Source organism: Pleurodeles waltl, chromosome 10, assembly GCF_031143425.1.
Source record: "Pleurodeles waltl isolate 20211129_DDA chromosome 10, aPleWal1.hap1.20221129, whole genome shotgun sequence".
NCBI lineage: Eukaryota > Metazoa > Chordata > Amphibia > Caudata > Salamandridae > Pleurodeles > Pleurodeles waltl.
Genome location: NC_090449.1, coordinates 300,337,771 through 300,358,079, shown reverse-complemented (window position 1 = coordinate 300,358,079; position 20,309 = coordinate 300,337,771). Strand labels below are relative to the sequence as shown.

Sequence of the window (20,309 nt, the reverse complement as noted above, 5' to 3'; positions counted from 1 at the left end):
AGCCATTTTTCTCCACGTTTTACTCTGTAACTTTTTCCTGTGATGTCAGATTTTTGAAAGAAGTATACCATTACGTCTGCTGGACTCTTCTGGTTGCAGGGATATATAAGGCTTGTAGGTTCATCAAGAACCCTTGGTACCCAGAGCCAATAAATTAGCTGCACCTTGCAAAATGTTTTCCTTGTATACTGGGTTCACAGCAATTAATTTACTGAAATATAAAGAGTGAAAAATAGGTATCAAGGAAACCTTTGTATTTCCAAAATGGACACAAGATAAGGTGTTGCGAAGCAGTGGTTATTTGCACATCTGTGAGTTCCGGGGTGCCCATACTAGCATGTGAATTAAAAGCATTTCTCAAATAGACCTTTTTTTACCCGCTGCCTTACATTTCGAGGGAAAAATGTAGGGAAAGACAAGGGGCAATAACACTTGTTCTGCTATTCTGTGTTCCCCGAAGTCTCCCAATAAAAATGGTACCTCACTTGCAGGGGTAGGCCTAATGCCCGTGACAGGAAACGTAACATGGACACATCACATTTTTACTTTGAACACTGATGTGTTTTTTGGAAAGGGCCTACTGTGGATTCTGATCTCTAGCTCAACCAGCACCTGGGAAAACCTACCAACCCTGTGCTTTTGAAAACTAGATACCTAGGGGAATCCAAGATGGGGTGACTTGTGGGGCTCTCACCAGGTTCTGTTCCCCAGAATCCTTTGCAAACCTCAAAATTTGGCCCAAAAAGAACTTTTTCCTCATATTTGGGTGACCGAAAGTTCTGGAATCTGAGAGGAGCCACAAATTTCCTTCCACCAAGTGTTCCCCCAAGTCTCCCGATAAAAATGGTACCTCAGTTGTATGGGTAGGACTAGTGCACGCAACAGGAAATGCCCCAAAACACAACATGGACACATCACATTTTCACAAAGAAGACAGAGCTGTTTTTTGCAAAGTGCCTAGCTGTGGATTTTTACCTCTAGCTCAGCCGGCACCTAGGGAAACCTACCAAACTTGTGCATTTCTGAAAACTAGACACCTAAAGAATCCAAGATGGGGTGACTTGTGGGGCTCTCACCAGGTTCTGTTACCCAGTATCCTTTGCAAACCTCAACATGTGGCCAAAAAACACTTTTTCCTCACATTTGGGTGAAAGAAAGCTCTAGAATCTGAGAGGAGCCACAAATTTCCTTCCACCCAGTGTTCCCCCAGGTCTCCCTATAAAAATGGTACCTCACTTGTATGGGTAGGCCTAGTGCCCGCAACAGGAAATGCCCCAAAACACATCATGGACACATCACATTTTCACAAAGAAGACAGAGCTGTTTTTTGCAAAGTGCCTAGCTGTGGATTTTGGCCTCTAGCTCAGCCGGCACCTAGGGAAACCTACCAAACTTGTGCATTTTTGAAAACTAGACACCTAGAAGAATCCAAGATGGGGTGACTTGTGGGGCTCTCACCAGGTTCTGTTACCCAGAATCCTTTGCAAACCTCAACATTTGGCCAAAAAACACTTTTTCCTCACATTTGGGTGACAGAAAGCTCTGGAATCTGAGAGGAGCCACAAATTTCCTTCCACCCAGTGTTCCCCCAGGTCTCCCTATAAAAATGGTACCTCTCTTGTATGGGTAGGCCTAGTGCCCGTGAAAGGAAATTCCCCAAAACACAACATGGACACATCACATTTTCCCAAAGAAAACAGAGCTGTTTTTTGCAAAGTGCCTAGCTGTGGAGTTTGGCCTCTAGCTCAGCCGGCACCTAGGAAAACCTACCAAGTCTGTGCTTTTGAAAACTAGACACCTAGGGGAATCCAAGATGGGGTGGCTTGTGGGGCTCTCACCAGGTTCTGTTACCCAGAATCCTTTGAAAACCTCAAAATATGGCCAAAAAACACTTTTCCTCATATTGTGGTGACAGAAAGTTCTGGAATCTGAGAGGAGCCACAAATTTCCTTCCACCCAGCTTTCCCCAAGTCTCCCGATAAAAACGGTACCTCACATGTGTGGGTAGGCCTAGTGCCCATGACAGGAAATGCCCCAGAACACAATGTGGACACATCACATTTTCCCAAAAAAATAGAGCTGCTTTTTTGCAAAGTGCCTAGCTGTGGATTTTGGCCTCTAGCTCAGCCGGCACCTAGGAAAACCTACTAAACCTGTGCATTTTTTTAAACTATACACCCAGGGGAATCCAAGATGGGGTGACTTGTGGGGCTCTCACAAGGTTCTGTTACCCAGAATCCTTTGCAAACCTCAAAATGTGGGCAAAAAAGTGCTTTTTCCTCACATTTCGGTGACAGAAAGTTCTGGGATATGAGAGAAGCCTCAAATTTCCTTCCACCCAACGCTCCCCCAAGCTTCCCGTAAAAGTGGTACCTCACTTTTGTGGGTAAGCCTAGTGCCCGCGAAAGGAAATGCCCAAAAACACTATCTGGACACATCAGAATGATCAAATACAAAACTACCTGTTTTTGCGGTGTGGGGTGGCACCTGCGTATTTGGTCCTGGGCTCAGCAGACATATAGGGAAACCTACTGAACCCAAACATTTCTGAAAACTAGACACACAAGAGAGTCCAGGGAGGTGTGGCTTGCGTGGATCCCCCAGTATTTTCTTACCCAGAATCTTCAGCAAAGCTGAGATTTCGCTAAAAATCACATTTGTCTCACATTTCTGTGGACGAATTTCCTACCACCCAACGTTCCCCTCAGTCTCCCGGTAAAAATGATACCTCACTTGTGTGGGTGGGCCAAGTGCCTGTGACAGGGAAGAGAAAAAATATGCCAAAATTGAGGGGGGATGAAAGCGAGTCTGAAAGGGCAGTTTGGAAAAAAATATTTTTAGGCTGACAAGTGGGGCAGAATTTTTATTGGTATAAATGCAACAATGCTGGGTGGTAGGAATTTTGTGGATTCCTGCAGATTCTGGAAGGTTCCATCACAAAAGTGTGGGAAAAATGTGTGATTTCCAGCAAAATTGAAGGTTTGCAGGGCATTGTGGTTAAGAAAATGGTGTGGGGTGCAAGTGAAGCACACCACCCTGGACTCACCCAGATGTTTAGTTTTCAGATGTGTCTAGGTCTTGTGGATTTTTCTACATGGCAGCATCCCAAAGTCCAAAAAGTGCAGCCCTCACCATTCCAAGTGGGATGATTGTGAGAGTTAGCCAAACTCTCATGGCCCAAATGTAAAACCAAAACCCAAAATAATCAAATGTCCTCTTGCTTGCCGTGGCATAACATGTTTTAGTGGGCAGGGGAGAGCTTAAAGACTGTTATCCCCTTCAGTTGTGGTGGGGGCATAGCCATGGCCATACAGGTTGGTAGCCACCAGCCCCCTATTTTTTTTTATTCCCTGGCATCTAGTAGGCTTTCTGACCCCCTGGGGAGTGGATCGGGGGTAACTGCCCCATCTGCCTACCGTTGGGCAGAACAACTTTGTCCCCATCTTTTTGGGTGGGGGTATGACCATACCCCACCCTCTTTTTTTAAAACAAATTCTTCCCTGTGTCTGCTGGGGTTTCTGCCCCCCTTAGGGGCTGATTGGCCTAAGAAAAATATGCCGATCTGCCCCCAAGATGAGCAGAAATGGCCTAAAATAAATTTGCCCCACAAGGGAACGATCCTAGCCTAAGGAGTCACTCCCCATCTGTAAAAACAAAAAAAAATCCCTAGTGTCTGCGGGGGCAGAAGAGGCCTAATAAAAGTATTGCCCCTAGGGAGAAACCCATGCCTAAGGGGTCGCTCCCCTTATGAAACAAAACAAACAAAGGACAAAAACTAACCCTGGTGTCTAGTGGCTTCTGCCCCCTCTAGGAGCAGATCGGCCTAATCAATATAGGCCGATCTGCCCCCAGGGGGGGCAGAAAAGGCCTAATAATTAGATGCTCCCCTTCATTATAAACAAAAAACTCCTTGGTGTCTAGTGGGCATTTCTGCAGCCCAATCGCTGTTCGATCGGGCTGCAGAAATGCTCAGAATGACATCAAAAGAAAGGAAAAGCTTTTCCTTTCTTTTGATATCCCTACCTGCCCCCTCCTCCCGAGCGGAAGAGAAATGCTTAGCATTTCTCTTCCGCATCGCGCTGGAAGCATGGGAGGTGACCTCTTATGAGGTCAGCATGTGATTGTGTGCTGATGTCATCAGACATCACTGGGAGGGCTGGGGGGTCGGGGTGGAAGCGGAAGCGGAAGCGATTACCCTTCCATCTCTGACGGGGGGTTTGGGTGAGAGGCCTACGGGGGGAGTGCTAGGACAGGTGCAGGACGAGCTGGGCTCGTCCTCAGCACACAGCAACCGTGGCCGAGCCCAGCTCATCCAAGGCACCCGAGGGGTTAAACGTTCTTAAATCAAATGAACAGGTGATCAGGTCATGTTATTTCTGGCTTTGAGTTCTTGAAATCATACTTAACTTGTTTTCCTTTTTCTTTCAAAATAATAATTTTAAATGCTTTTATGTCTATGAGTTTAGACTGTTGCAATATGCATTATGTTGATCTTAGTGATAAAGAAATTAAAAAATGGCAATTGAAATAGAACTCAGAAGTAAGACTTGCTCTCAGTTTGAAAAAAAATGACTCCATCACTCTTGCTCTTGCCTCGCTCCACTGGTTACCGGTAATGCAACACATTCTTTCTAAATCTCTGTGCCTTGTCCATAAGACCTTGTTTGTTATCTGGCTTTCTGCTTTGACTCACAATATCCATTTTTATCAACCCTATTATTCCCTAAGGACTGCCCAATCTTTCTTAGATGTTCTCCCTAATTTTAAATGCAGGACTACAGGCGGCGGAGTCTTCTCTTCTGAGGCGACAAAACATTGCAATGCTCTTTCAGTCACAATAGGAACTTTTACCGAATTGCCAATTTTCAGGAAAGCCTTAAAACCTGGCTATTACCTGCCAGCACATAGGACAGCACCAGGTGCCTGTGGTCCTCTCAACTTTGGAATGTTAAGGTGTATCACCATGATACCTGTCGATGATAGTTTGTGCTTTACAAATAAATATATAAACAAAATAATAACATACATAGCAATCCCCACATATTCACTGTATTCAGCTTCATTTCTACTCCCTGTTCTCTACAGTTTAGAGCCTTTGAACCGAGGTCCATGACAATGACAAAGGCTTCTGTTTTGTTGGTACTTTTATGAAGTGCCTTTTTAATAATTCTTTTTTTTAAAGGAATGGCTTCATATGGGATCACCCTACATCTCTTCACTCTTCTGTGACCCCACAGTAGTTGATCAGATTTGAATACAGCTTTGTTCTTTTTGGGAGGGGTTTTGACATCTACAGAATCTTAAAACCCCTGACCAGAAGGGCCATTCTGTGAAAAACAGTCACCAATTTAAAATTTCAAAAGGGGTTTATGAAAACTTTGTGGGCAACATTAATGGGGCAAATACTGGCTGCCTTATAACTGTGCCCATTACTTCAAATTTAACTCCTAGCACTGTCTGCCCGATGGCTTACCTAGGACAGTGGTGGCACACTCTGGTTCCTCTAGCATGGCCAACTTCTGTCTGTTCCATTTTCATACACACAACAGATCCAGCTTCCTGTGGCAAATCTAGTTAAAATATTTGCCCTGCTTTGTTTTTCACTGAATTGCAGAGATGAAGAACAAGTGCAAAACACATTCGGGCACTGTAGCAGCCCTTCTACTCCACATGCCAAGCATGTGGGTTGCTTGGCCACTTGTGTCTGTCATCTTCACTATTTCTCACAAAAGCGGGAAATGGATTGGACTGTGATTCCTAGGACATTGTCTGTTCACCTCTCCAGTGGTCACCTGTACTATGAAGCATAACCCAATTTTTTGCATCTAGCACTGTGGCATTATGTCTGTCGGCCTCCTTTGACACAGTCTCCCATCACACCCTCTGCTCCAGACTCTAAGCAGCAGGCATCCGTGACAAGGCCGTACAGTGGATACGATCCTACCTGACCGGCAGAACACAGAAAGTCAGACTCCCTTCATTCCTGTCAGAACCTACGGAGATCAGCTGTGGAGTACCTCAGGGCTCATCCTTGAGCACCACACTCTTCAACATCTGCATGTCCTCACTCGCATCCAATGTCAGAAGCTACGGACTAACCATCATCTCCTTCATCTTCAAACTCCTCGTCCATGCCTACAAGGCCCACCACGACCTGGGACCCACCTACTCCAACCACTGCATCACATTCTACTCCCCTGCCATTCTTTTATGCTCCTCTCAACATGCACTTGCATAGAGAAGACCTCGGCTGGAGGAAGAGCCTTCGCCTACCTGGAGGTCACTACCCTCCTACCCTCCGCAGGCAGTCACTGTCCCTACCTCAATTCAGGAAGGACCTTAAGACCTTGCTCTTTGAGTGAAGCTCAGAGGACCGACCCCACAGCTCCTTGAGACCCTCACTGGTGAGTAACGCGTTTACAAACTGATTGCTTGATTGATAGTTGGGCTTGTTCAGAAGGCATATCCAGCCTAATGAGAGAGCTACTAAGCTGAGCATCTTAGAACCCCAATTCCCATTAAATATACACAGTGTCACAAACTGACCAAGGTGGTGTACTTAAGTAATATGTAAAGTTTGAGAAACAATTATAGTTTTCAGAGACAGTCGTTTTAAAGCAAATAACAAAACACAAATGGTGCTGAAGTTGCAGCCTTGTGACAATTCTATTGTTCCTAGTGACATTGATAGGCTCATGTTCTTGATGTGAAATGCTTGCACAGATATTAGGGGCTACTCTACAAACCATGTCAATCCCTAGAAAATCCCATGTCAGTAAAAGCAATCCACATGACTCTTAAGCAAGGATATAAAAACATATATGAGGGATAGTCACACAAAGTCAATCTTAACTTGTAAAAGAACACAATTATGAGAACTTCACTTAGGTTTACTTGTGGACATGTATATGTCGACAGGGAATAGGTACATCCTAGCTATTAAACCACGTGCACAGATCACAAAAGGTTGGTGCACTAAACACCTTAACCATAGATGTGTGTCAAACACAGCGATCTTGGACTTCCTCTGATAGTATGTTCCTCAGAAGAATCATTCCTGCAGGCTCATGTACTTCTTTTACAATAGAGACTTCCTCAGAAGAATCTTCTGTTTTTCCTGAAGGCTCCTGGGCTTCCTCTGTGGTAGATATAGCAGCCATATCCCATAAGCACTCCTAGCCGCTTTCCTCGTTTGTTTATTTCTGTGGGAAAGTAATATTTAATTCCTTTGAAGAAGATTACATATTCCCAGTGTGCTGCTTCCTTTGCTGTAATTAGATCTTAGTTTTCTTGGCCCGCCGATAATGATGAAATGTCTGTTAATGTAACATTTCGCTGATGCAGCCATGCTCATGTCCTGGGTGATCGTTGCTGTAGAAGTAATAATTTGTTTGAACTCCATTAGCCTGATAAAGTACATCATTCCACACATCTTTAATCATAAATAGGTTGGTCTATAACAGCCTTGCATTGATCAGAACATCCTTCCTTAGTCCCATCATGCCCTCCTAGTGGAAACCATTCCTTTCAATAGTAATACTTCTCAAAAGACCCAGGCGGAGCCCTCAAAACTAATGCTATAAATTCTTGATAAGAACGTTTTTACTCAGTTATAATTATTCAGCTCTAGGATAGTAATGTATCATAAACACATATCCTCTGCGGTCTTTAAAGTAATATAATGCATGCTACCTGCAAATCAACTGGTGGTATTAATGAAGGGACATGTCAGCCATAACACTACATATGTGACATCATTTTCTAGCCACAGCACTGAGGTCTGGTCACAGAATGGCTGCCACCAGCACAAGTCACATAGCCAGTTATCTGTGCAACCCAATTGTCATGAGTCATCATTCGGAACCAGCCTTTGACTGATTAACATCAACATGTCTCTGAAGTTGTACTTTTGTATGGTTTTTGGATTGATGAGATATCAGTAGCCACTTATTACATGAAGTTCCTGCTTTATGACTTGCTGAAAATGAGCCTGGACTACAATCAAATAGGGTGGCTTTTACTTTGCTACCATTTATCAGTTTAAACATATTATAGTAAAATAAAAGTCATTTAATAAAAGTTGATATTAACACCTGTTTTAATGGTAAATATTAATTACCAAGATGGAACTGTGATGGTAATAATGACTAATTAACTGTAATAAAATGCACCGTACATTCTGCCTTCTGTAAATGTGTGTTCACTTCTGTAAATGTATGTTCATTACCTTGTTACAAGAACTCTTATCTTAAAGATAGATACAGAGCTTTGCCCCACTCTTGGTGGAGGCTGTCTTCCAAGAGAAGAATTGGATAAAACTGACTGATCATGTTCTAATCATTTAGAATTGCAAGTTTCTGCCACCCAGGGCACTGAAGATGCCGCCAGTTTTGTGGAGAGCCAAGTGTCAACTGGAGATCCAGGTATAGATGAAAAACAAGGGCTACTCTACACTGAAAAGGTCCCAGTTGAAAAAAACATCTTTCTTCATTATACAGAGAGCCATTCAGAGGACTCCCTAGAGAAGAAGAACTTGGCATCCCATGACTGTAACACTAAAGAAGGTGACGATGGAACACTCCCTGCAGATGACAATGCTTCCTTCTTAGTTTCAGAGTGTACACCAATCACTGGTGCTATTGCAGCAGAAAAAGCAGATCACAGACAGAAGAAGGTAGAAGAAGGAGAAACTGGTGAAAAAACAGTGACAGTTCCAATAGAAGAGAACCCTCCCCAGGAAGAAACCAATATTTTGCTGGAAACGTTTCAGGGAGAAATAGGCAGCAGTGTAGCTGAAAACATAAGTGAAAAAGAGCTTGACTACAACCTTGAATTTAAGGACGGCAAACAGAAGGAAAATGATGATGATGAGCAAGAACATTTACTCACTGAAAAGAATCAAGCTAAAGAGAGCCTGGAGTCATCCGAAGAAGAAAGTCAGATTACCCAAGGAGAGATCAGTGAGGTGGAAGAACAGGGACATGAAATTACAAATCAGCATAGCAAAGATGATGCTGGAGAACCTGATTTAAATGAAATAGCTGTGACTACGTCTACTGAGACTACCACCGGTGATGTCAGGCCAAAAGAAAAGAGCTTTAAAGAACAAATCAGAGATTCGTTTGGTGAAATTGAAGAGGTGCCTGCACTAGCAGTTTCAGAAGAAGAGCAACTTAAAGATGCTTCAGCCAAAGAAGATAATGATGAGGATCATGATAATGTGCATGAAGTCTCAGACGAAAATAAGACTCATTGGGAAAATGAATTAAAACCTGAAGCAAGTTCAGGTGAAGCTGAAAGCGGTCACCAGTTCCCAAAGGCTATTTCTGAAGAAAGCCAAGAGCTGCCATTAGAAGATATGAATGAGGAAGATATAAAGGATATCCAAGCACTGTCAGAGAAAACAGAAGCATCTTCCGAGGACTACACTGTCATAGAGGATGTACAAGAGCCTTCAGGAACAAAACACGATTCTTCTGAGGAAGGCTCTATCATAGAGGAAGTACAAAAGCCTTCAGAAAAAACAGAAGCGTCTGAGGAAGGCTCTACTACAGAGGAAGTTCAGGAGCCTTCAGGAAAAACAGAAGATTCTTCTGAGGAAGTCTCTATTGTAACAGAAGTACATGAGCCTGCAGGAAAGATAGAAGATTCTTCTGAGGAACATGCTATCATGGAGGAAGTCCAAGATCACTCACAAAACACAAAAGATTCGTTTGAGGAAGACTCTAGCATAGCAGAAGACCAAGAGCCTTCAGCAAAAACTAAAGTGTCTTCTGAAGATGATGCTGTGAAAGAGAAAGTCCAGGATCCTTCAGAAAATAAAGAAGGTTTTTCTGAAGATGACACAGTGATAGAGGAAGCCCAAGAGCCTTCTCTCAGTGCACAAGATCCTTTAGAAGACACAGATGACAAGATCAGTGAGGAGGAGCCCACGCCTTCCCCTACAGATGGTGAGAATGACCAGAAAAATATAAACCTATTAGTATCAGACTTGATGTAACAAAGTACTATTCCGTGGATCGACACTGAAAGAGTCTGTCTTCTATAACATTTCCCACATTTTCAGTGTTTTATTCTAGAACAACTAATTTCATTAATTCTATTAGTGGACATGCTTGCAATTTAGTAAATTTAATCCAAGTAGCTTCCAAGGATGTACATGTAAAATTCTTAAAATGTAAAAACTTTGCTTTGCTTCCACGCATGGCCTTTTGCCTGATTGCTTAACTTAGGTGAAAGCGCATGTTTACCCTGCTTTCTGTCTGTGAAACTGTCAGCCTGAAGGGAAACATAGGCCCTCATTCTGACCTTGGCGGGCGGCGGAGGCCGCCCGCCAAAGTCCCGCCGTCAGGTTACCGTTCCGCGGTCGAAAGACCGCGGCGGTAATTCTGACTTTCCCGCTGGGCTGGCGGGCGGTCTCCTTCAGACCGCCAGCCAGCCCAGCGGGAAAGAGGCTTCCACGATGAAGCCGGCTCGGAATCGAGCCGGCGGAGTGGAAGCTGTGCGACGGGTGCAGTTGCACCCGTCGCGTATTTCACTGTCTGCGCAGCAGACAGTGAAATACATTTAGGGGCCCTCTTACGGGGGCCCCTGCAATGCCCATGCCAGTGGCATGGGCACTGCAGGGGCCCCCAGGGGCCCCGCGACCCCCCCTACCGCCATCCGGATCTCGGCGGTCCGACCGCCGGGATCTGGATGGCGGTAGGGGGGGTCAGAATCCCCGCGGCGGTGCAGCAAGCTGCGCCGCCGCGGAGGATTCAATGGGGCCGCGGTACACTGGCGGGACCCCGCCAGTGGTGCCGGTCCGACCGCGGCTTTACCGCCGCGGTCGGAATCCCCATTGAAGCACCGCCGGCTTGTCGGCGGTGCTCCCGCGGTCCTCCGCCCTGGCGGTCAAAGACCGCCAGGGTCAGAATGAGGGCCATAGTCTTTTCTCTTGTCCATGGGCTACACTCATGGTCACTGGCCTGAAGAAACAAGTGATTGAAATAAATGAACATTTTCACCCATCAAACCTGTCGGAGATAATTTAAAAACTCTCTAAATCTTTTGTTTGAGGCAACTATTGACTGTGCCTTGTCTTGTTTCTGCTCTAGCTTTGAAAAGGTGGCAGTTCACTAATAAGGAATGATTAGATGACCTTTGAACAGCGGATGAGCCGTTCTCAGTTTGATTTATATTTTGTCCTGACGAGCCCATTTGCATCCTTTCTTATCCTTCTTAAGTGTTCACTGTGAGAAGCCCAATACTTGTCACTGCCAGCCTCCTTACCAGGGGCATATAGAGCATCACATTGTATTTTTGGGCTCTTCCTATTCTTAAAGGCAGTAAATGTCCTTATTGTATCTAGTAATTTTCATCATGTTGAATCCTGCCTTTTTTCTACACTGGCAAATATGTTGTAGTGTGTAGATCCACTTGTAGGGACAGAAAGCAGTTCTACAACCTCTTTACCATGAATTTGTAGCAGGTTCCCAAAGCAAGGGCCGATATATATCTATGCATAAGATAAAGATTATAAGTGCAGATTCTTTACCTTAAAGTATTCCCTAAGCATCAGACTAGATCTGGAATTTTTTAACAATCCCATTGCACGCTGGTAGTTGGCATCATTTGGCTCCGTGTGGCATTGTTGGCATAGTCCGTGCTGGAAGTGACGTTAGGCGCCACCCCAGCACACTGACCTTAGTTGCTTCCTTTCTGCGCCATCAAAGCAGATCCGGATGAGCTCTGTTAAGTAATTTTTTTACTGGATATTTTCAACATTATGTGCCTTTTTCCGCTATGTCTCTGAAGCGACCTGCTAGGGTCAAGACTTGTGGAGCAGGTCGTTAACAGATGTTGGTGATGGACCCCTATTTCATGTGTCTGTGGTGCCTGGAAACGGACCACGCCTTCGGGTCTTGCAGAGAGTGCCAGACCATGAACCCCAAGGTACTCTGTGAGCAGGTTATGAGGCTTTTTGGCTGCTTGCCCTGCAACTTTGCACCGCTCCAAGTCCTGTTCGCGAGGGAGGTCTCGGGACTGTTCTTGGAGTCACTTGCCTCCAACCTTGTCGAGCTCCAGGACTTCTTCTGGTAAATCCCATAAAAAGTCAAAGAAGTCAAAGCTCTCTTCGATTTCTCTGTGTTGCTTCCACTCTACAAACGAGGCCAGGAAACAACACCACAAATCCAGGCCCTGCTCACAAGTCGTTCCTGTGGAGCCGGTGTCCTACACTTAGGGCCTAATTATGAGTCTGGCGGTCCATGGACCGCCAGACTCACGGTGGCAGTCGGATCACCGCCAACAGGGGTGGTCTGACCGCCACATTATGAACGTGGCGGAGCCACCACAGTCTGACTGCAGGCACCGCCAGGTTGCAGCCAGCCGACAGCCTGGTGGTGCCGGTGGTCTTAATCTGGATTACGACCCACGGTTTCCCCAGCCTTTGCATGGTGGTCCAACTGCCATGCAAAGTCTGATGGAAACAGGGTGTCGGTTGCCCCTGGGGGCCCCTGACTGCCCATGCACTTGGCATGGGCAGAGCAGTAGCCCCCATGGACAGCCCCATCGCGCTTTTCACTGCCCGAATTTCAGGCAGTGAAAAGCGCGACGGGTGCTGCTGCATCCGATGCACCGCAACATTGTTGTGGTGAGTATTCCGCTAAGCCAGTGGGTGGAACACTGTTCCATAGGGCCGGCGGGCAGAAAACAAAGGGTGTCTGTTTTCCATCCGAAAGGCCACCCGCCAAACTTGAAATGAGACCCTTAGTCTGCTCCATGCTTCCCCGAGTTTCCTGGATCTTGAGTGACCCCTGCCCAACTCAGTGAATCCCACGAGGCCAGGAGTCTCATATTTCAGTAGGCAGAACGGCTCTGGAGCGCCTTTGGACCCCACAGGCTTGGGAGGGTCTTCGAAAGGAGCTCCACCAGCGGATCCGCCCTCAACATCAATAGGCCCCTCAGGATCTGTTGGCAGATCCAGATCAGCCCTAGCTGCGCATGGCTTTGTGACCTCCATTGGGGAGCATATTCCAGTGGCACAGTCGCCAAAATGGTTTCGGAGTCTGATACGTAGCTGGACAAGGGTTTATGATGTTCAACTCAGGTGCTGACCTGCCTCATATGGCCTGCAGTGGATATAGAGCCCTATTTCTCTGAAAGGCCCACTGAGGAACACAGACGGAGGGGGTCTGAGGATACCTCTAGCTTTTCTGACCCCCTAGTGGAGTCCATGGCTGATGGCACCTGCTACGAGGATTTGGCTAGTTCCAAGGGATGTCATCATGGAGACCATTGATATGCGTCTCAAGGCGAAAAACTCAGTATTGCTCCCTCTGAAGGAGAGTCATATTACTGATATTTTGTTTGTGCCTCCAAAATAACCCATTTCGCAACTTCAGGTGTGCATTCTTATCTCTATAGTGGGTACTCAATCCTGGGTTTTTCGCCTTGAGATGCATATTGGTGGTCTCATCGATGATGTCCCTTGGAATGAGCTTGATCGACACTGAGGCCCGTATTTATACTTTTTTTGCGCCGTATTTGCGTCGTTTTTTGATGCAAAAACGGCGCAAACTTGCAAAATACCATTGTATTTTGTAGGTTTGCGCCATTTTGCATCAAAAAGCGGCGCAAATGCGGCGCTAAAAAAAGTATAAATACGGGCCTGAGTGTGGTACGTTGACCTATTAAACAACCCTTTAACAGAAGCTATCGATCCCTAGAAATGTGGCTTTTTAATTCTGTCATGGGAATAAAGTTGACTGAGATTGGGGGCACCCTGCCGTTCCTCATTGTTTTACACGCAGGGTTGCTGTCTTATCACAACTGACACAGATATAGATCTGTATGACTCTAAGGGTATTTTGCTGTTTTGACTTTCTTCTGTTTCCTCAGTGTACACTTGGCTATTATTTTCGATTTCTTTAGACCCCGGTGTGGCCGTGAGCATTCACCCATTCAAAGTGGATTATTTGTTTATTTTTTTTAAATTGATCCAACTGTTTCTTGTGCCATCTCTGCTTTTCCGCTTTGTCCTGAATTTTAGATTTTTTTGAGATAGTGCTCTTTTTCTGGATTATTCCCCCCTTTTGAGTGAGTCCCCTTTTGATGTTGCTCGTTTCGCTCACCCGGGTCAACGTTGGTTTTTATGACATTAGACCTGTCCAAGATGGTGACCTATGTCTTTCACAGTCCTGTCATCTGTGCGCTTAGTTTGAGAGACGTTTTACTGTAGCAGTGTCACCAAGGGGCACTTCTTCCTGCCGAACTGGGAAAACATGAGGGATTCTGTAAAAGAATGACGGCTCATGCACCCTTATGGATATTATGGAGCCGCCTTATATCTCACACCCTGGGAATTTATTGTCCCCCATTTTGTGTACGTTTTCATCTACCAATCACTCATAGAGGAAGCTTCTCGGAGGGTCATAAAAATCACGCTACATTTAGCATCTTCCACCCATTCAAGATGGCAGCCCTACTTTTTGAAGATCGCCCTGTTTTGAAGACACACGCCTTCTTTCTAGGCCATGCCCCATTCCAGGGCTCCAACACGCTGAGACAGAATTCCCGGTAGATAATTAAGCAGCCTCCCCGGCAACCCAGTCCCCTCCAGGTTTGCAGAGTAGGGTAGGTGGCCGGTACTAGCCATGCTGGATGCCCCGAGTACGCTCCCATATTTTTTACCACAATTTCAGACTGGGTTATACGTGGAACTGACTTGGACTGTTTCCTTTCAGTGTATGCCGCACTGAGCACAGCTTCTCTGCAGAACCTAAGGGTCATAACGTCCTCTCCAGGTCAGGAGTAGGCAAATGAACACGCCACACACAGAGCTATATAACAGTCGTCTTTATTCCTGAGCATATGTTCACACACTGCACTCTTATTACGTCATAACTTTTAATAACCACACGTTAACACCTCCCAACAAGCTACAAAATTTCTCTGTTGAGTCCACCCAGAACCGCATGAACCCTAGTACACACACGGCCTGATTATGACCCTGGTGGTCAGCAGACCGCCAGGGTCAAGGTGGTGGTCAGACTGCCGCGGTTGTGGCGGTCCAACTGCCACATTATGACCGTAGCTGTGCCACCACGGTCCCACCGCTAACACCGCCAGGCTGCCTGCAGCCTGGCAGTCCCGGTGTTTGTAATCTGCCCATCTGACAGCCTGTCCATGACGGTTTACACCGCCATGGACAGGCTTGTGGAATGGGGAACATGTGGGGTCCCTGGGGGCCCTTGCACTGCCCATGCACTTCGAATGGGCAGTGCAGGGGCCCCCATGGACAGCCCTGTCGCACATTCCCCTGCTCAAATTACGGGCAGTGGATTGCGCAATGGGTGCTGCTGCACCCTCTGCATTGGCACATTGCCGCCGGCTCCATTAGGAGCTGGCTGCAATATAAAGGCCCTGTTCCCCGCTGGGCTGGAGGGCGGACACACTGTTTCCGCCCACTTTCCCAGTGAGGAAATCAAATTAGGACCACAGGGTTCAGGCCGATGGTGGCATGAGTTTGGCCGGTGGCCTCTGCCACCCACCAAACTCATAATAGGGACCACAGTCCCATAACACTACAAGGGTTATGACAAACCTTCAAATAAGGTACTTTAATGATATTTTAGTAATTACATGATGGCCCTGGGTGGGCCTGATGAAGAATAAGTTTAGGGGCATGTTGCTTGATGGGTTTGTTATGTTCACGGTCGACTCAAGTGACTTATCCCTAAGCAGTGCAGTTTTTGATACTGTGTACCTCATTGAGATGGAACGCCGACAGCGAAGTTACAATAGTCATTTAATTATGATGTCATGTTTTATGTTTACTTTTCAGGTCAGATCTATTTTACTTAGATAAGCTATTAGTTTCACAAGCTCACTTGTAGGGTGAATTGTGGATTTGGCACCTAGTCAGTACTTTAGACCCATCCATGTGTAGATTAGGTGCTACGGTCCTGATGAATTGTCTAGACCTATTTGCTGTTATTTGGCAAAAAACATGTTTACCCCTTCTTTGTAATACTCTTCAGGAGACTTGTAGCATCATTGTGTCCTGTAGTGATCTTAGTTATTTTAATGACAGGAGACACCGTCCTAATATTTTTTTTAATAGTTCTTAGTGATTTTTATCCCCCTCACTATTCACATCAAATCTACACATTCAGCATCCCTCTTGAAGCTCATCATGGCTGATAATTTTCAAAAGATCTCCTGCAAAGTGCCCCCTCAAGAGGCTTATTGGGCATTGCAGTGTCGGCCCAACGAGTAGCTGTCTGATTGTGAAGCATGGCATCCAGTTGGGTGTGTGAGGACGCTTGCTTCTGATTTATCAGATCCCCATGTTCTGTCTCATTAACAGGGGTGGTACCTTTGGACACGTTTCCAAGGTCCTCTCCCTCCCAGAGCGCACAGTGGTGACAGATGCATAACTTTTGAGTTGGGAAGGCCATCTGGGAGAGGTGCAGATCAGAAGACTCTGGTCTCCAGCGGAGTCTCAGCTCCACATCAGTTTAGTGTAACTGAGGGCGATCCGATTGGTTTAGAAAGCATTTCTTCTGTCCATCAAGGGAAGCCTAGTTCAAGTGTTCACAGACAACACTATTGCCATGTGGTATTGCAACAAGCAGGGCGGGGGGGCAGGAGGGGGGCGTGGACCCTGAGTCAGGGCCTGTGTCTCTGAACATGGCTGGAACATCAGGACAGTTTCCTGATGTTTCAACATCTGACAGGTTCTCTGAACCCAACTGAAGACAAATCAGCTGTTGCGACCTTACGGATCATGAATAACGTCTTCGTCTGGAGGTGGTCTAAGGTCTCTTAAGAGATTGGGGAGAACCTTGGTTTGATTGTTTCATCACTGATTAGAACTCGCAATGTCAGACTTAGGAACGTAGGAGTTTCCAAGGCAGCTATCGCTCGGAGACACATTTAATCTCAGGACTCCTGTACATCTTCCCACCACTAACAATCCTTTTCACAGTTCTCAGGAACATCAAGAAAGACTGGGCCCAAATTACTTTACTGGCCCTGGACTGGGTAAGGAGAGTCTGGTATACCGAACTCCAGAGCATGAGCATCTGTTCTCTGAATAAGCTGCCACTTAGGAAAGATCTCCTGGTGCAGCAGCGGTGCAGGGTTCTGCATCCACACCTGTCCACTCTCCACCTACATGCTTGGAGATTGAGCAGTGACAGTTGACAGTGTTCGACCTTCCTCGTGCAATGTTATCTTGGCAACCAGGCATCGCTCCACAAAAATGATTTAAGCCTGCTGATGGGACACATTTGTGGTTTGTTGTGCATCCAAATGTATTGATCCTTTGTTTGCACCCTTGTCTGAAATTCTGCTGTTTGTTCTATCCCTAGCCCAGCACAATATTACTTTGGGAACACTTAAGGTGTACTTTTCCGCCATTTCCTCCTTCCTTCAGTTGCCGAATCAACCTTCTTTGTTCAAATCTCCCTCTTGTGACTTGTTTCCTTAAAGACTTACAACACGCTTCCTCCTAAGCCCTTCATTATGCTCCAATGGGACCTGATTTAGTCCTCACCTTCCCTCATGTACTCACCTTTTGAGTCTATGCATAGATGCTTTCCACAACTGCTAGTCATCAAAACTGTCTTCCTTGTGGCGATCACATCTACCCAGAGGGTTAGTGAATTGCAAGTGCTTTCAGTTAACCTCCTGTACACATCCTTCTTCCCTGACAAGATGGTTCTTAGAACCCGAGCACCCTTTTTGGCAAAGGTGATTACACTTTTTCATGTCAGGCAAACTACCATGCTGCCTACTTTCTTGCCACCACCCTCATCCTACCAAGGAAGAAGAAAGACTCCACTGTCTGGACCTAAAAAGAGCACTGTGTTTTTATATTGATTGCAACAAAGATTTCTGGGTAGATCAACTCTTTTTTGGTTTTATGGGTGGGAAGAAAGGCAAAGCAGTTCACAAAAGGACCATCTCGAGATGGATTGTCCTTTGTATTAAAATCTGCTATGCAATGGCTAAAAAAACAGCCCCCGTCAGGGCTTAAGAGCTCATTCTGTCATCTCTAATGCTAAATCCACTGCATTGGCCAGAGGGGGGTCCCAGTTCCTGATATCTATCAGGCATCCACGTGGGCATCACTACACTGGTTTGTCAAACACTACTGACTAGTCAGTCAAGTCTGGCGTGTTGGCCATTTTGCCCATTTGGTCCTCCAGGACTTCTTAGTATAACACAGTCGACAGACCCACCTCTGGGGAAAGATTGCTTTGATATCTTTTCTAAGGTATGGAATATGCGGCTATAAGTCTCTATCATATGAACAGTGTACTTACTTTTGATAACGTCTTATCTGGTAGTGACTCTGTCCAGACACAGATTCCTTACCGACGCTCCTGGTTTTGCAAACTGTAAGTCATTTACTGTTGAAGAGGTCCTTCAAGACCCCACTTGACTATCTAGTCATTTCTCCTAAGTTTGGCTCCTTGCTTCTGGTGCAGATGGCAGTGCGCTGGGATGCGCTAGGGTGTGCTGGGGTAGCTCCTATACAGGCACTGCACACATCACTTCCAGCCTGGACGAAGCCAACAATGACACATGGAGCCAAATGATGCCACCTATAGGCACACAAGGGGATTGCTAAAAACATTTCTGTATTTACTCTGATGCCTGGAGAATATTCTAAGGTAAGGAATCTGAGGCCAGATAGAGTCTCTTCCAGATATGGTGTTACTTAAGGTAAGTAACATGTTCTTCCACCACAGCACCTTTTGACATATCAAAGTAGAGACAGACCGGTAATAGTCTGATTGAAGTGAATTTTTCAAGCTACACTCTGACATTTGTATCTCCAATCTTCCATACCAACCTAAGTTTATACTTGTGTGTAATGGTGTATCGTTCAGCTAGAGAATTCAGAGGTGTTAATGGGAATGCAGTGAGCACTATGAGATCTAGAATCCATTTTACCTTTAAGGTATATTTCACTCCTGATAAAGTGTTAGTTTTTGCAGTACATCTGTCCTACTCCTCTGCTCATGCAGGCCATATATGTTTTGTGGCACCCTTCAAGACTGCACATGGAGGACCGCAGTTGAGTATGTGTGACTTTCTTCCACTTTTTTTCAGAAGGGCCCATGTGTTTAAAGGTTGTTCACTGATGCACATAGTCAAGGAGGGGAGAGGGATGCGTACCCAAATGTAATTTCTACACTGATGAAGGAGCTAACACATAAAGACATAGAGACTGTGTAGAAAGTGGGAGAGGGGTAATAATCTTTGATTGAGACTATTTGTGGTTGGTATGTTTTTAAGCAGGCCCTCGAAGTCGGACAGTCTAACTGGACTTGCTTTTTAAGATCTCTTCAACAGTGTTTAAAATAATATGTGGCCTAGTGGCTGTGAAACAAGGGGTCTTAGGCTCTGGTATAGTCTTCCCTGCTTTATTCTGGGGAAAACATGCAATTTTCAAATTCACATTTTCCTTTTTTCCCAAACAAGGGGCCTTTAAAACATCATAAACCTACATGTATAAACCACCCACTCCACTTGTTTAATATTTTAACTTGTATGGTTTGATTGCTTTTCTATGTGATGATAATATCCCAGTGAAGAATAAGAACAAAAGACAGGTAGCAAAATGCGTAGCACCAACCACCACTAACTTTGTGGATTCCCTTGTTAAGTACACTGTTGCGTACGGTGGAGGATGGGTTTAGTTTAAGATAGCTTGATTTGAGAGACAGGGGGTACATTGACAACACACTGGTTCAGAGAGAGACCTGGCTGCTAAGAAGCACCTTAAATAATATGCTATTAGAACTTCTTTCTTTGTTTACTTTTCCTGGGTCCCAAGTTTGTGGCCAAAGTGAAGAGATTATGGGCCTGAATTAGACTTGGGCAGATGGGATACTCTGACACAAACATATTGCAAGTGCATTTTATTCTACCTTATGCCACTTGGTTTACAACAGACAAGATATCCATCATGTTTGTGACAAAGTATCCCATCCTCCAAAGTCAAAATGAGGCCCAAAGTTCCTCTGAGTCTCCTGGGGTATTCTGTCTGCTTGTTTTTCTACCTTTGTCTTCATTACTGTGATAGTGCACTTGAAACCAGTCACGATTTCGAACTTTTACCTTGCTCTTGCTACTGGTTGTAATGCATCTACTCTAGAGATGTATGTATGTGGTGCCTGTCCTGCCAATTCATGTTAAATCCCAGTTGGAGGCACATCCTTGTCATCTTTCTGAGGTTGATCAGATGAGAGACACTTATTAATGTTCCACTTACAAGCAAGATTTAAACCACCTGGAAACAAGAATGAAAC

General features: G+C 45.4%; 1 protein-coding gene across 4 annotated transcripts in view; it reads left to right on the top strand.

The window, feature by feature from the left end:
- The window catches only part of SRL (sarcalumenin), a 210,665-nt gene that overhangs the window by 83,001 nt on the left and 107,355 nt on the right, over positions 1-20,309 (top strand). For 2 of the 4 annotated variants that reach the window (XM_069210459.1, XM_069210458.1), the window contains exon 2: positions 8,346-9,950. The exons of 1 other annotated variant lie outside the window; for it this stretch is intronic. In XM_069210459.1, coding sequence (XP_069066560.1) covers positions 8,346-9,950 — 1,605 coding nt within the window. The remainder of the gene's footprint in view (positions 1-8,345; positions 9,951-20,309) is intronic. One more of the 4 variants, XM_069210460.1, reaches the window with a different exon arrangement.